Here is a 16101-nt window from a genome sequence, read left to right as displayed (position 1 = left end):
TGAGTCCAGGTCCAGTGCTCTACCCCCCAGCACGCAGTGGGTGCGACATAAGGCTAGCCCTCACCGTCCGTTATGTTTGTTATTGTTATGTTTGCCTGCATCCAAGTCATTGATGATAATGTTAAGTGAGAAAGGCTTTGTGATGTGGTAGACAAAGAGACGGCTTCACTGGGGAAGACTGCCGCATCCGGGCCTTAAGCCCCTTGCCTGCTCAGTGCCCCCAGGCAGCGCTCTGAGACTGAACGAGGAAAAGGCAGAGGGGCTGTCCTGCTGTGGTGGAAGGAGTCATTCATCCCGAGCTCCTTACCCTGGCATCTTTTTTGCCCACCACTGTCTGTATCCCACCCTGCGAGGGAAGTGGATTTGGGGTTCTCTTTAGTTCCAGAATCTAGCTCGCTTTATTTTTGTGGGGCTGTCCTGAGAATAACACAGTTCTGTAAAGGAGAGCCAGTGTGCCCTGGCAGCCCTGCTAGGCCACGGGCTCCTCACCCCATCCTTGGCCCTGCCTTCTTTCCAGGAGCTGGCAGACCTCAAGCATGTGCACACCAAGCTGAAGAAGCAGTACCAGGAGAAGATGGCAGAGCTGGCCCACGCCAACCGTCGGGTGGAGCAGCACGAGGGGGAGGTCAAGAAGCTGAGGCTGCGCGTGGAAGAACTAAAGAAGGAACTGGCCCAAGCTGAAGACGAGGTGAGGGGGGCCAGGGGGTCAGACGGTGGAGCTGGTGGAAAAGTAACTAAAGTAATCACTGGCATTTACAGAGGGCTATGGGATTTCTAAAATGTGTTTTTATTAGCTCATTTGCTCCTCCCAACAGTCTGGGAAGAAGCTGCCATTATCATTCCCATTTTATAGATGAGAAACCTGAGGCTGACAGGGGTTAAATGACTACCCCGCTAGTCAGCCTTGAAGAAGGATTTTCAATTCAGGCCTTACCTAACTCCAAGTCCAGCACTCTCTCCGTTGAGACATCAAATGTTCAGACAGGGATCTCTAAATGACTAAGAAAGTTGAGAGTATATTTTACATATATCATTTTATTAGCTCCTCCCAACAATTCTATTCACAGTTGTGATATTGTGATAATTGCTATTATCATCTCCATTTTACAGATGAAGAAATGGAGACTGAAAAAACCCCCAAGTGATTTGTCCTACAGTACATAGCTAGTGAGCGTCTGAGGGCAGGTTTGAATTTGGGGCTTGCTGACTTCACCTCATCACTTTTCATGGTCCTAGTGTGGAGGTTCTGAGCTGTACACAACAGGGCACAGAGATAGGAAAGGTTCCACTCCTGACCTCAGAATTCCCCCAAAAGAAAGAAAGTTGAGTTACAGACATGTAAAAAGTGACCCAATAGTGCTGTAGAGACAGCTTATGTCATGGGAAGAGCAGCAGACCCAGAATCAGTAGCCCTGTCATCAAATTCCAGTTTGGACCTATACTTGGTGAGCAGCATTGAGCAGGTCACAACCTCTCAGCCTCAGTGTCCAAAGGAAAATAATCTTTGCCCCGCCCGCCTCACAGAGCTGTTGTAAGAAGATCAGGTTATATGACAATATATTATAGCAGGTTAGGTGATAGTATTGTTATATATCAATATCATGTCAGGTTATATGATAAATATTATAAAATGTGAATTTTCATTATTCATGTAATTATCAATGGTTGTAGTTGTTTAAAAAAATAGATTGTTAAATTGGATTGCTTGCTGTCTAGGGGAGTGGGAAATGATCAGTAAATTAAAAACTATCTTTGCAAATATTTTGAAAAATTAAAATTAGAATGCTAAGAGAATTTTTAAAATGATGATGCTGGGCAGAGCATGTAGCACACTAAATGTGGGAGAGGGATTTGCAGGTTGTGGGGGCTTATGGGAAGGTGGGATTTCTGTGAGCTGAGGGCATGGGGGGGGACACAAAAATGGCTACACGGAGGGGTTAGGAACAGGCCTTGAAGAATGACCAGGGCTTGGCAAGGCAGAGAGGAAGGGGAGAGGCAGACAGAGCAGAGGATTTGCCCTCTTAAAGCAACTCTGAAGCGGGGGAAGGAACCTGAGCCTGGGATGATTGCTATTGTCTCCACCCCATAGCTGGATGAAGCCCATAATCAGGCTCGGAAGCTGCAGAGGTCCCTGGATGAGCAGACAGAGCATGGTGAGAACCTTCAAGTACAACTGGAGCATCTGCAGTCAAGGTATATATGGTTGAAGAAGGGGCCTTGGGGGGCAAGGGGAGAGGCAGCGGAGGGGGGCATTTAGAAAGCCACCTCTTCCAGCAGCAAAACCATCACACCCAGATTTGCTTTGGTGCCTCAGTGGTTCAGGGAAGACTCTCTGGATTCAGGTTCAGCCATAGGAATTGGGTTTCCCCTGCTCATCTCGGGCAGATGACCTTAACCAGAAATAGGCCGGCCACAGTGGGCAGAACCTGAAATGGGTCATTTGGGAGAGGATCAGTTCCTTCAGTATCCAGGGCAAGATCCTGCTGTGGGCCAAACAGGAGGGCAAAGGGCCAGAGAGGAGTGACCTGAGAAAGGAAGAGGATGGGGAGGAGGGGAGGACCAGGAAGAAGCCTGCACAGCTGGAGAAGTGAGGATTGACATCTGGGGAAGGGGGGATGCAGGAGCAATGAGAAGAACAGGAAAGACAGATACCGAAGGCAGGAAGCAGGCGGAAAGGGTTAAAGAAGAATAGGGGTCGCGTCAGTGAGGGGCTCCTCATGGCTGTCCAACTTTGGCCCTGTCCCTCAGGACGGGGCCCCAGTTAAGAAAGAGATTCCCACAAGAAAGCTGCCTCCCAGCAGCTGGAGGTGGCCCAGATAACTGAACGTGGAGGGAAAGAATGGTAAGGCTGGATTAGAGGGAGTCTGGGAATTCTCGTAAGTACATTCCCACTGCCTCTTCCCCACTCTTGCATCTCAAAGGATAGGTGAGCCCCCCAACGACTCCATGACCCTCTGTCATTGACAAATAGCCAAAGCCATCAGCTTTGTGGCTCTGGTCTAACCCATTACCCTCATCTTCCTTCCTGGACCCAGTAGTGGGAAAGAGGGAGCTGAAGGGAAGGGTCAGCCCAGAGCTGATGAGAAGGGAAATGATCAGTAAGTGCCTTTAAAGAGATTGCCTTCTCAGCGAGTGTGATGGCTGGTCCCGGGGGAGCTCACTGGGGCCCAGACTTTTCATTCACCCTCTCACCATCTATCAGACTCTTTCGTTTTCACTCCTGCTTCTTCTTGCCCTTCCCTCTGTGATTCCCATTTCTTTCTGCTCTTCCTGGATTCTCTTTCCCGTCCCTCTCTTCCCCTCTGGACTTATATTTTCCTTCTCTGTCTCCCCTTTGGGCTATGTCTTTTTCTGTCTCTGGGTCAGGGCACGAACTAGGGGAAGTCCCTTCTAATTCTGAATGCAGTGTTCTGGATTCCAACATCCCTGTGATTCAGTGCATGTTTTCTTCTTTATCAACTTCCTCCCTTTCCTCGCCTGCCTCTCATTTCTTTGCCTCATATTTAAGGGGTGGCTAGGTGGTGCAATGGATAGAGCACTGGCCCTCACGTGAGGAGGACTAGGGTTTTAAGTCCCACCTCACAGACTCTCGCCGTGCGGCCCTTGACAGGCCCTTAACCCCGATTGCCTGTCCAAAAAAAAAAAAAAAAAAAAAAAGCATCTGTACATAAAGATGAGTGGAAGCTCTGGCAAAGGCCAAAGACCTCCCTTCTTGTCCCTATATTTCTCCACACCCTGCTAGGCCCATCCCATCCCTTCTAAAGGCCTGGAGTTAAGTCCTCCTTTATTTAGCCCCGGAGCTCTTCTCTGCCTTTCTCGCCTTTTATTTCCTGATTGGAACCTCTCAGGAAAGAGGGTTTTGAGTTCCTTGTGTAGGAGGGTCAGAGAGCACAGAGGGCCCAGTTCATCCTTTTTCACCAGTAAATGGAGCTCAGAGCCCCTCCTCAGGCCTTGTCCTCCAAGATTCTTGGTGGGTAACAACAGAGATGTGCCTGAAGCCAAGAACCCCCCCCCCCCCCCGTCGATGGGACCTTTCATTTCCATAAGCAGGATTGGCCAGTTTACAAATCTGCTCCCCGGGGGCAGCTAGGGGGCACAGTGGGTAGATCACTGAACCTGAAGTGAGGAGGATCTGAGTTCAAATCTGGTCTCAGACACTTAACACTCCCCAGCTGTGTGGCCCTGGGCAAGTCACTTAACCCCAAATGTCTTAGCCAAATAAATCTATTCCCCGCACCTAGGCAGCTTGGTGGTACATTAGATAGCATTCTGGGCCTGGAATCACAAAGATGTGAGTTCAAATGTAGTCTCAGACACTTATTAGCTGTATGAACCCTGAGTGAGTCAGTTGACCACTATTTGCCTCAGTTTTCTAATCTGTAAAATGGGGATAATTATAGCATCTCTCATTAAGACATGGTGAGCAGACAGAGCATGGCGAGAACCTTCAAGTACGCAGGCCTTACCTAACTCCAAGTCCAGTACTCTCTCCATTAAGTCATCAAATGTTCGGACAGTGATCTCTGAAGGGCTAAGAGTTAAGAGTATACTTAAATGTTAGCTTCCTTCCCTGGCTCCCTCTTATTTGCCCTTCTTCCAAATGGTCCTTCTATGTCTCATTGCCTAGATCTGTTCCCACCCAGCAATCATTTGAAAAGGATCCCGTAAACTAAGATATTAATGACTAACAAACCATCCAAACTTCTGAGAGGTAGCATTCAAACAGGGGAGGGCTCACCCCGGTGGAAGGCCCTCATTCACAGAGCCATCTCCAGTCGGGCCGGGCTGGCTGCTCCTCCTGAGCCTCCTGGCCTGGTCCCTGGGCACTACCAGCTTCAGATCTCGGTGTCTCCTTTTCACATACAAGTTATAGCCCTGCCCAGGAGACTCTCCCATTGGGTCTGCTGCCCATGTACATTCAGAAACTGAATCCTGCTTCTTGGGGAGAGTCCTCATCTCTTTGTGCCCCAAAAGGAAGAAATCTCATATACCAGGGCTCCCAATTAGGCCCCCAAACCCCCTGAGGGAAAACACTTTAGGATTGAAAAAACAGAAAAGGAGTTTCTACACATTTTAAGATCTCTCATTTTCTAGCTCTTAAAAAGTTGTTTAAGTTTTTTTTTTTAAATTTTATTTGGTGTTCAAGTGCCTTTCCAGCAATAAATCCCCTTGAAATGGACCATGGCCCAATGAGACCTAAGCTCTGAAGTACCTTCATCTAGGGAGGGGCTACCAAGTGGTTTTCCCTTTTTTTTCTTCAACTTTTTGTTTTTTAATGTTCTGGGGACAGCGCCACTAAATCATGCAGGAGTAATGGAGGTTTGGTCCCCTCCCTTCCCCCCTCCCTTAATAATTCATGCCTTCCAGTAAAGACGCAGCCATTGAGGCCACTTTACCGGGAGAGTTATGGGTTGGGGGGGAGGAGGGTGAGAAGGAGGAGGGGCCTCTCCATCAATCGAGTGGCTTTGAGTTGAAGTTTGGCTCGTAAATTTTGGCCCGATGGAATTTTAATGCGAGGAAGAGCGAGGGCCTGGGAGGAGGCTGAGAGCTTTTCCATTGACAACAGGAAAGTAAAGCGCTAAGACAGAGCCCCCAACACCCCTGTTCACTGCCCCATCTCCTCTCTGCGTCCTTGCAATTTCCAGAGGTCACCTTTCCCCTTCAAGGAGCCCAAAAGGCCATCCGGGGCTCTGAGTGTTTACAAAGGACCGCAGCTAGACTGTGGGCGGAATACATCTAGGACAGACACTGGGGATGAAATGAAGTAATAATAACAATGCGTATCCTGTTAACATGCCCAGGACACGGGCGTGGATCCCCCAGTGCTATGGGAGCGTTCAGAGAAGAGAGATTGATGTCAATAAAATGGGGAAGACCCTCATGGACGGGCAGCCTTTGGGCAAGCAGAGAGGACAGGAAGGAAGTCAGTGCCCCAGGAGGGAGAATGTTCTGAGCAAAGGGAAAGAGCTGGGCTTGTGCGAGGGTGTCCAGCAATAATGAGCCTAGCTGGGCTGGAATGGAGGGGTCCACTGGACAGATGGTGTGGAATTGTGCAGACTCCCGCACCCCTATTGGAATTAGAAGCCCTAAATTTGGGTCTTGACTTTTCTTTTTTCTTCCAAACTTACTCTCTGGGTGACCTTGAACGAAATTTCTCTGGACCCCATCTTATAAATGAAATGGTTTGGATTAAGTGATCTCCAATATTCTTTCAAATCTAATGACCCATACATTGAGGAGTTAAATGTTGGGGACTAGTAGAAGGTAAGGCTCAGAGGAGTGTGCAGGGCTTTGAATACTGGACAGAAGAGGCTAAATATGATTCTGAGCACAGTGGGGAGTTCCTGGAGCTTGTTAGTGGGGAAATGGCTTATGTCCTGGCTATTTCCTCCTTCCTCACTCATCCTGATTGGAGGAAGGAAAGGCGCTCTGGCCCAGACTTAGGCACAGGGATCACTGGAGAATGGGCCGCTCCTCAGCCCCCACAAGCCTGACTCCTATCACTCTGGGTTGAGGTAAGGGCCCTTGTTAGAGTATTCTTACCAATGTCCTTAACTGTAATGTGGGAATAATAAAAGCCCCTACTTCTGAAGGTTGTTGTTATGAGGATAAAATGAAATGATATTTGTAAAGTACTTTGCAAATCTTAAGGTGCTACATAAACACAGTTATCCCCTAACAAATGAGTTGTAAAGCTTCCAATTCGGGGCAGGCTGAGAGGCTGAAGGGAAGAATAGGCTTGGCAGGGTGGTGTAATGGGAAGTACTGTGGATCAGAGCCATGAGTCTTGGGGATATACTACTTGGCTACACTGCTGGCTAAGTCAGATGTGGGCTGGACCAAATGATAGTGAAGAGTCTCCAAGCTATGGCTCTGGTGCCTCTCAGCTCTTATGAGAGATAGAGAGTGACAGAAGAGAGAGAAACAGAGAGACACAAGAGTGAAAGAAAGGGGAAGGAGAGAGACAGAGAGACAGTGTCAGAGAAGAGAGAAACAGAAAGACAAAGAGTGAAAAGAGGGGCAGGACAGAGACAATGTCAAAGAAGAGAGAAACAGAGAGACAAAGAGTGAAAGAGAGGGGCAGGACCGAGACAGTGTCAGAGAAGAGAGAAACAGAGAAGAGGGAGACAGAGAGAGAGAGAGAGACAGACAGACAGTGTCAGAGAGGAGGGAGACAAAGTGAGAAAGAGAGGGGAGACAGACAGAAAGGAGAGATAAAGATGCAGAGAGAGGCCCAGGAAAAGCTACTCCTCTTCAGGATATATGTTTATGTATGTACATTGAAGGGGAGAGACGGACAGAGAGACAGAGAAGCCTAGGAGATGCTGTCCCTCTTCAGTGCACATGTGTGTGTTCATTCATATAGGGAGAGAAAGATTGGGAGGAAGAGCTATAAAATGAATATAAAATTATATACTGAAAAGTATGTTCCCATTCCTCTTCTGTCAAACTACCCATTCTCTTAACTCAGCACAGAGACCATTGTCTCCAGTCCCCCTCCCCACTTCCCCCATTCCCCCACTCCTAGACATAAGAAGGATGAGCTCTAAGGCCCAAGGGGAATTTCTGGTCCTCCCAAGCTCAAGGCCTTGCCCTCCGGAAGACAGCCTTATTCTTTGTTTGTCCACCTCCCCTCACTTCCCTCCTGCCGCTCCCTAAATAACATCTCCAGCCTGTAATGTGCTGCTGCTAAGTACTATGGATTAGAAAAAGCTATAAAGCAATTTCAGGTCTTTTCTATCAAGTCCATTCCACACACTTGCTCAGAGCCGCGGAAAAGGGGCCGCAGGGGGTGGGGGTGAGCCAGGCAGGAGCGGCTGCCTCTTGCACGCTGCCTTTGCTCCAGCAGGAATATAATATTAGCTCCCATTTCTATAGTGCTTTAAGATTTCTTAAGCATTTTACATATATGATCTCATTTGATCCTGACAACAATCCCGTGAATCTTAGTATCATGTCCAGCTTATAGCTGAGGAAACTGAGGCTAAATGGCTGTCCAGGATCACACAATCAGTAAGAATCTGAAGCAGGATTTCACCTAGATCTTCCTCCCTCACAATTATCCTCTTTGACCTTTTACACTGCCAGGTAGGGACCTCCTCTCTCTGTTAGAAGCATTATTACTCTTCAATAACCCAAGTTTCAAACTTTTAGTTGACTTTTGCTCATCCCTCTCATTAAGCCTTTTTATCCATCAGTCACTAAGTAATTCCTTCAAGGTGTCCCCTTCTCCCCAGCCAGTCTACTTGCCTTTCTACTCTCCCTGCCTCTACCCTGATCCATCATTTCGGAAGCCTCCTCACCAGCCTCCTATTTTAGCCTCCTCACTCTTTCCTGTGGTAGGCGGCAGATTACTCTTTCTAAAACAGTGTTCTTATTAGTCACTTCCATGATAAATGCCTAAATTTGTTGAATGCCTACTGTATTCAGGCCTTCACCCACTGGACTGGGATATCGATGAGCGTATTACCTGTACTTTCCAGCTAGTCTATTCACTGAGTTACCCGACTACCCAACATGTATAGAAAGGGGAATACGAAAATAGACTAGCACCAGGCCTAGAGTCAAGAAAACCTTAGTTTAAATCCAGCCTCTAACACCGGCTACATGACCCTGGGCAATTCCCTTAGCCCTGTTTGCCTCAGTTTCTCATATGTAGACTGAGCTGGAGCAGGAAATGGAAATCTGCTCCAGTATCTTTGCCAAGAATGGGGTCATGAAGAGTCTGATACAATTGAAACACGATGGGACAAGAACAACAAAAACATATTTCCTCTCCCTGCCCAGTAGAACAAAGACTCTCTGAAGACAGGGACTGTTTTTGCTGACCTGTGCAGCTGATCAAGGTGGGGCTCAGAAGCAGAAGGACCTGCTGCAGCCCATGCCCTTGGGTACACGTCTGCCCCTTGGTGAGGCTCCCGCTTTTGTCAGTGCTTTGGATTCATTCATTATTTGAGAACTACGACCCCTCTCCCATATTTTAAGCCTTAACTTCATTCCTGTCCCTGGGCTTCATAACACCCTTGACAGTTGAGCAATAGTTCTAATTCTTTATATTTAATAAAAAACCTCTGGCATTATATAGTACTTTGAGGTTTGCAGAGGACTTTACATATGATATATCTCATCTAATCCTCACAATAGGCCTATGAAGTAAGGGCTATTACTATACCCATTTTATGGATGAAGAAACTGAGGCTGGCAGAGACTAAATGGTTTCTCGGGAGTCACACAGGTACTGTCTGATGTACGAGTCCCGACTCTTGGCCCAGTGCTCTGTCTACCTTGCCCTCTGGTTGCCTTTCTTTATATAATACCTAAGCAGTCTCAATATGTTTATCAATCACTTTTATACTTCTAAAAAATGTTTTTACTTCTTAGGAAATCCTCTGACCAACTTGGGTAACATAGGGCAATAAATTAATCTCGTTTAACAGATGAGGAAACTGAGGCACAGTGAAGCTAAGAGACTAGCCTGAGATTATATGGTTATGGAGAACCAGAGTAGTGCTCCTTCTCTTCAGTCAGTGCTCCTTCCCTGTTTGGAGTCTGTAGGGGTCAGGTTGATGGTCAAGCTTGGAGCTGGGCTGAGAGCCTGGCTGCCCCCTCCCCTCATTTTTGCACTGAAGTTTGCCTCGGGTCTCGCTGGCAGCCGGTGTCAGAGGCAGGATTCGGACCCGGGTCCTCCGACTGCTGCCCCATCACCACCTAATGGGGATTTCCATGGCAGCTGCTGCCGCCCCGGGTGGGGCCAGCGGCGCTCAGAACTTGCCCCCATATTCTCTGCTAAATCTTTGACCATCTCGTTCCCCCTGGCCCATTCCCACAGGCTCCGTCGGCAGCAGAATGCCCCCCTCTTTGGGAAGATCCGGAGTTCTCGGTTTGGAGCTGAAGAAGCTGGGGATGGTACAAGTGACCTGGATGAGGATGAAGACCTCCAGATCCAAGTCCCTTAGGGCCGGGAAGGAGGAGGGAGGGTGCAGCTTGCATCAGGACCATCCTTGGGCCTTCTCCGAGAGTTGCGGCTGGTCTTTTTTCACGTGGACGGCCCTGGGCTGCGAGCCGTGGGACAAAGTGGGACAGAGCTGCTCAGAACCTGGCCCTCACCAGGCTGAGATAGGGCGCACCCCACTCGGGACGGGCTGAGGCCATCTAGTGGACCCCCGTGGCCAGAGTTCATGCCCCTTGTCTCCCAGCCAATTCCGCCTGCTCCCCTTTGTACCTCTCCTTTCTCCCCTGGCCTCCACCCTACCCTCAACTTTCTGCAAAGTCAACAAGGACACACTAAAAATAAGATAATGACTTTATTGGGCCACTAAAGAGCAAAGTGGGAGCTGAGGTCAACCACAGTCCTGCCTATCCAAGTCCCTGAAAAGGTGGGAGAAGCGTTTTATTATACATATTTTATATATATATATATATTTTATATACATACATACATACATATAAGTATGTGTGTCCTTGTACCTGTTTTATTTTTATAAACATATGAACTAAGGGAGAGGCTGGCTGCTGTTAAAAGATTTGGGGATTTAACTCGGACTCCCTCTCCCTGGTTTGGGGCATCCTTTTGGATTTCTGCATTAAAAGAAGGGAGCCAGGAAGCCATTGGGAAGACCATCTCAAGCCCATTTCCAGGGGTCTGATGAGTGGGCCAACAAGCACATTTTTACAAATTCAGACTTTTTTTAAATAAACTGAGTTAAGATCGCCTGAAGTTGAGCCTGACTATGGAAAAGCAGGAGGCAAAAACAAGGCTTTTGGCCTTGAAAGTATCTTTCTGAGATGGGAGGGACAGTCTCAGACACCACTGCCTCTTCCTCCTCCACTCAAGGTCATGGGGGCTGGCGCCCTAGACATAGCGCCCGGAGTGTCTGGGACCCCCATCCTCTGGGAGAGACACTGAAACGTGGGGGGCAAGGAGCCCACAGCCAGTGACCCCCCCCCAGGCATTTCTGTTGCCCCTCCAAAGTGAAGGGATTGGTCCGGCTGACTTCCCAAGGTCCCTTCTAACGCTGATAGCATAGGATCCTCCGACCATGGGGGTGAGGGGGGCGGACCAACATCTACTGCAGAGAGGTTATTGTTCTAAGAGCCCCACCCCACTCCCTCTCCCCCTCTTCCCCGACAGGCTGTTAATAAAACATGGGCCCTGACAATTTCCATGTCACCAAGCCACACTCTAATACTGTTCTTGGAGACAGGCCTAAAATGATGATAAAAAATTTAAAAACGATGGTGCAAGCCGATTTTTTATGGGCAATGTGGGGCTTGTTGCCATGGAAACGAGAGGCAACAGCTCTCTTCCTGGACGCTCATTTTCCTTGAGAGGAGGTGCTGGAGGAAGTGTTGGGTGATGGGGAAACACAAGGACGTTATCCTGCCCCCATGTCCCCTCCACTTTCCAAAGCTCAGCCAGAGGGATGGGTCAGGGGCCCTCTCTAGGAGAGGGACTGTTTCCTGCCCTGGGTGGATTAAAAATAAAAAAGGAACTTGACCATAAGGAGAAACTAAAAAGACATGCCTTTGGCCCTAAATCCTGTGCATAAAGTGACAAGAACCTTCAAAGCCAAATCTCGAAGCAATCTTCCTTCCCCCACCACACTCGGGGTCCCCTTCTACCATCCCCCATCCCATTCAGCTGCCGGGACATTCTCAGACACACAACAGACCTAGTCAGGCTGGGCTGGTATTTCCCCGCCAGACTCCCTGGCACCTCAAGCAAGATAGTGTCTGAACAGAGCAGTAATTACAGAGGCTGTATCTTCCTTTGCCTGGCTGCCCCCTGTCCACTCCTTCCATGTGGCAAGATCTCTAGGAACCTCCCATCTCCACTAGGAGATTGGGAGACTGGGGGTTGGAGGGGTGGGAGATATTGGGGGATGGGAATTTTGGTGCCGTTTGGGAAAAGCTTGGGATTGCTATGTCCTGTTTGCAGTCCTGGGTTTTATTCGGCTTTACCAACTCCTGGAAGTGAAATGACTAAAGATCTACAAGTCAGGTGACCTATGGGCTAGTCTTGGCTTTGTAAAATGAAGGAATTAGACTGAATGGTCCCTGAGGGCCCTTCCATCTTTGATATATGTCATGAGTCTATAAGCAGCCTTGACACTGGGCGAGCTGGTGTCCCAGCTGAGCCCCAGAGTCTCCCTTTTGTGCTTGCTTCCCTAGTCTGACCTCCAAGACACCAGGCAGGGTTCCCCAGTCCCTTAATATCCTACCATTCCCAACAATCACCTTCCACTGAAAGTTCTCTCTAACAGATTCTTTTGGGTCTTTTCTTTGGCTTCAAGTATTTTCTATAAAAATGAAAATGTTCCTGCTAGAAGTAATCCTAATCCTAAATACCATTGTATCACTTGCTACCTTAAGTAAGACTAGTCAAAACTCAATAAAGGCAAGATTTTTCCCACCGGAACACAGGAAAAGTTCCTTGGGTGTTGAAGGAAATAGGTTGATTGGAGGATGGCAGACAGAGGCAGAGATAAAAGAATCATCAAAATGGAAGTCCAAAATCTAGTCCAAGCCCAGCTCTTTTACAGATAGGGAAATACCCAGAATGGGAAATATTCTGGGCTAGTGTTGCAGCACCCAGCTTTCCTGACTCCATGACTGGCCATTGCAGCAGCAACACTGGTAGACTAACTTCACAATTTTGCCCTGGGCCCAGCCCTAGGGTCTCTCATCTCCTAAGTGGGAGGAGAACCTCCCACTGTCCCCTGACCCCCCTTTTCTCTGCCTTCCCTCACCTGCCCTACATACACATGACATTCCCGTGTCTTGGGGGTATGAGCTGGAAATGGCCTCGTTACAACAGGGAAGGAGCCTGAAGTCATCAGCTTCAGAGAGCCTTAAAGGCAGCAGCAGTAGCAAAAAGCAAAGGTAGCAATCACCTCTTCACAATGGAGCTCTTCCTATGCCAGGGAAGGGAGGGAGTGGGAAAGAGGAAAGGAGGAGGGCCAAAACCAGAGAAGAGTTGCCAGCGCCAGGGCAGCCAGGTTCTCCCCTGATGCCTTTTGGCTCTCTCCACACCAGGCCAGACCTCAGCCAAATGAAGATGTCTTCACAGCTTCTCCTCAGCATCTTTCCATTTCCTGTTTTTTTTCTCTCCTAACACCCTGAGCCATTTTCTTCAATGGAGTCCCTGGATGAGTATTTTTCTCCCATTCCCGTTAAGGTGAGGAGACATAGTGGAAGCTCCTAAGGACCTAAAGATAGGGTCTAGGTGCACAGGGATCTGAACCAGAGAAGACCATAGAGATCATCCTTTCACATTTTGTGGGTTCACAGACTGAGACCCAGAGAGAGAAGTTATAACAGGAAGCCCCTTCAAAGGTCATCTTGTACAACTCAACTGACTTCAGGTAGCAAGAGAAAAGAAATCTGGCTACCCTTCCTCGCCTTCCCCTCCCCCCAGACTGGACTCACAGCTTTCTGAAAGGCTTTGGAGAAACTCTTCAGTAAGTGATCCTTCCAGAATCCTTTGCCACTTGGAGTCAGTCTGTCAACTGACTACTATGTGCCAGGCACTGTGCTAAGCATAAAGAAAATCAACAGTAGCTGTTGTCAAGGAGTTCACAGTCAAATAGAGAGTCTATAATTCCTTCCATCTCGAGATCTGAGACCAGAATATCCTCAAGGTTCAAGATGAGAGGACTGAAGGGAACAATGGCCCAGTTTGTTTTAAACAGACTAGAGCAGCTAGGTAGCAAAGGAGATAAGGATTTTAGGCTTGGGGTCAGAGAGACTTAGCTGTGTGACCCTGGCCAAGTAATTCACTTAACTTCTATCTGCCTCAGTTTTATCAACTATAAAGTAGGGATAATAATAGCACCCATCTTTCAGGGATGTTGTGAGGGTCAAATAACATAATATTTGTGAAGCACTTAGCAGTGTCTGGCACATGGCAGATACTATATAGAGACCAACCATTATTATTTTTTTTACTTATGATTAACTCTAAGAAGGGATTTTCATCTCATTGTTCCACTTCCCCTGTAGTCCTGCCCTTGTTCCTCTTTCCCATTGTGTCTATTTTTCTGCTTGCCGTCTTATACAGTTTTCTGGTGAAAAGAAAGAAAATGGAATGATTAGGGTGGGACTGGAAGGTGGGTGATGGAGGAAGAGAGCCCGGAGAGGCAACGGTTAGTGGGCAGAATGAGTAGGGAAATTTGATGGACTGAGGCTAGATTTCATTACTTGTGCAAGGCCCTTAACTACTCCTCTGTAAAATCAGGTGCTGGCTTTGAGAATGAAAATCTCTTCCAGTTCTAACCCAGTTAGTCTATGCTTCCAGGCCCCCGCCTCTCCAAACTTGAAGTTCTCAATCTGCCGAGGCCAAGCTCTCTCAGGTAAAGTAAGGCTCACAGGCCCCCAGGCAAAACTGCCTGAGTTAGGGAGCTTAGGAGGTGGCTTATCAAGAAGTCTTCCTTACCAGGGACCTAATTAAGGTGTTCTCTTCCCTATGCCAAAATACTGCTTCTGATCCAAGACAAGCATTGACCCAAGAGACAGTATCTTTTTGTGATAACCTGTGCTGCCTCAGTCCCATCCCCCAGCCCAGTCTCCCTTAGGGTTTCTGAAACTTGCCTCAGTCTGTGCTTGATGAATAGTTGAGGTGAATTAACTACCCATCTGGCTTAGCGGCCTCGTGAGTATGTGCAGAGAAAAGGGTCACATGTTTGAAGAAGTGGTAAGCACTTGGGGGAGGGAGGCCAACGGGGTCCGGGGAACCAGCTGCTGTTCCCAAGCCAGGCTGGCTCCTTGCTGACTGTTAATTGCAAGGTTGTGAGATGCCAGCTGCTTCCCCTCCCCCAGCTCTACCCATCACCCTTCAAGGCTGGGGGCTTCATGCACTGAGTGGGAGGGGGAGAGAAGAGCAGGAAATCCCTTCAAGATTTTCCCTCCTCCAAAGCTAGGACCCCGGAGGAAAAAGGACATTAGATGCCCAGACAACTTGTCTGTGAGCTCCTCCTACCACCCTGGGGTGTGTGTGTAATGGTGGGGAGAGGGAGAGAAGAAGGGAAAGTGCTGAGCTGAACCAAACCTACTTGTTCTGCTGGTTCCTCCTCTTGACTCCCTGAACAACCCCTTTCCCCCCATCCCCCCAGTCATCCCCTGGGGCTGGTCATGGGTCTCCTTCCAGAACAGCCTTTTCCAATACTCTGCCCAGCCTTGAAATGTCTTTGGGGAAGTGGCTGCAATCCCTCATTGGGCCCCAAAATCAATACCTTAGGGCAAGAAGCTCAGCACATCTGAGCCAGAACAACAGGGTATTCTAGGTCTCTGGCTAGCTTCTTTTACAGACGGGGAGAAGGGAGGAAAAGGGAAAAGCAAAAGGAATCAGAAAGGGAATCATGAAAGGAGGGTGGGAGAAAGCCAGGAGAGGGAGAGATGTGCATGTGACAAGGATTCTCACTAGAAGCTCTGCACTGATACCAGTCTTCCCTAGGGAGAGAGATGTTGAGTTGGGAGCTTTCTGACTGACTGTCCCACAGCAAAACACCTTGGTGAATCATTCCTCCCGCCTGAAAGGTAGCTACTACTGAGATGGAGGATGAGACTGGGGGTGGGGGAAGGGAATTTTAAAATATCCAGGTTTGTAGATCATCTGGGCTTCAACAGACCTATGGATTTTAGGTTTTTAAATCTCATGAATTTTAATGAGCCAAATTTTCATTACCACTGCTCTGACTCCACCCCCAAAATAGACAAACTAAGGTCCAAGATTACATGCAGAGTTGATCATGTCAAATACTGAGAGATACACTAAGGAGTCAAGGTCTCCCATCCAGGGTTCTGCCCTTGGGTTTCCCCCCTGGCTCTGAGTTTGTTGGAGGTGAGTAGAAAGGTAGTAGTGGGAAGGGGGTGGAAATTGTCCACAGCTTCATGGAAATATCTCAATTGTCCCAGGAGATAAAGACTGAGGCAATAGAAGAAACAGATCCCTAAGCTTCCTGGCCCCAGAGAATTGGTAGTTCCTGCTCTGGGCAGCAGCTGATAAGTTAAGAATGTTTCTCCCAGTGGAGAAGATAGAACTACCATCTGTGAAAAACATCTAAGGGTTGGTTTATTCTTGATGCAACTATTAGGAAAACACTA

At 48.2% G+C, this 16101-nt stretch overlaps 1 protein-coding gene across 1 annotated transcript in view; it reads left to right on the top strand.

Moving 5' to 3' along the window:
- Positions 1-12448, top strand: part of CCDC102A (coiled-coil domain containing 102A) — a 44965-nt gene extending 32517 nt beyond the window's left edge. Inside the window, exons 7-9 of the mRNA XM_031954570.1 lie at positions 518-688; positions 2090-2193; positions 9830-12448. Of these exons, the coding sequence (XP_031810430.1) occupies positions 518-688; positions 2090-2193; positions 9830-9956 (402 nt within the window). The 3' untranslated portion in view covers positions 9957-12448. The remainder of the gene's footprint in view (positions 1-517; positions 689-2089; positions 2194-9829) is intronic.
- Positions 12449-16101: the final 3653 nt, after the last annotated feature.

Source organism: Sarcophilus harrisii, chromosome 2, assembly GCF_902635505.1.
Source record: "Sarcophilus harrisii chromosome 2, mSarHar1.11, whole genome shotgun sequence".
NCBI lineage: Eukaryota > Metazoa > Chordata > Mammalia > Dasyuromorphia > Dasyuridae > Sarcophilus > Sarcophilus harrisii.
Note: the sequence above shows the minus strand (reverse complement) of the source record. Positions and strands in the feature narration are given on the sequence as shown.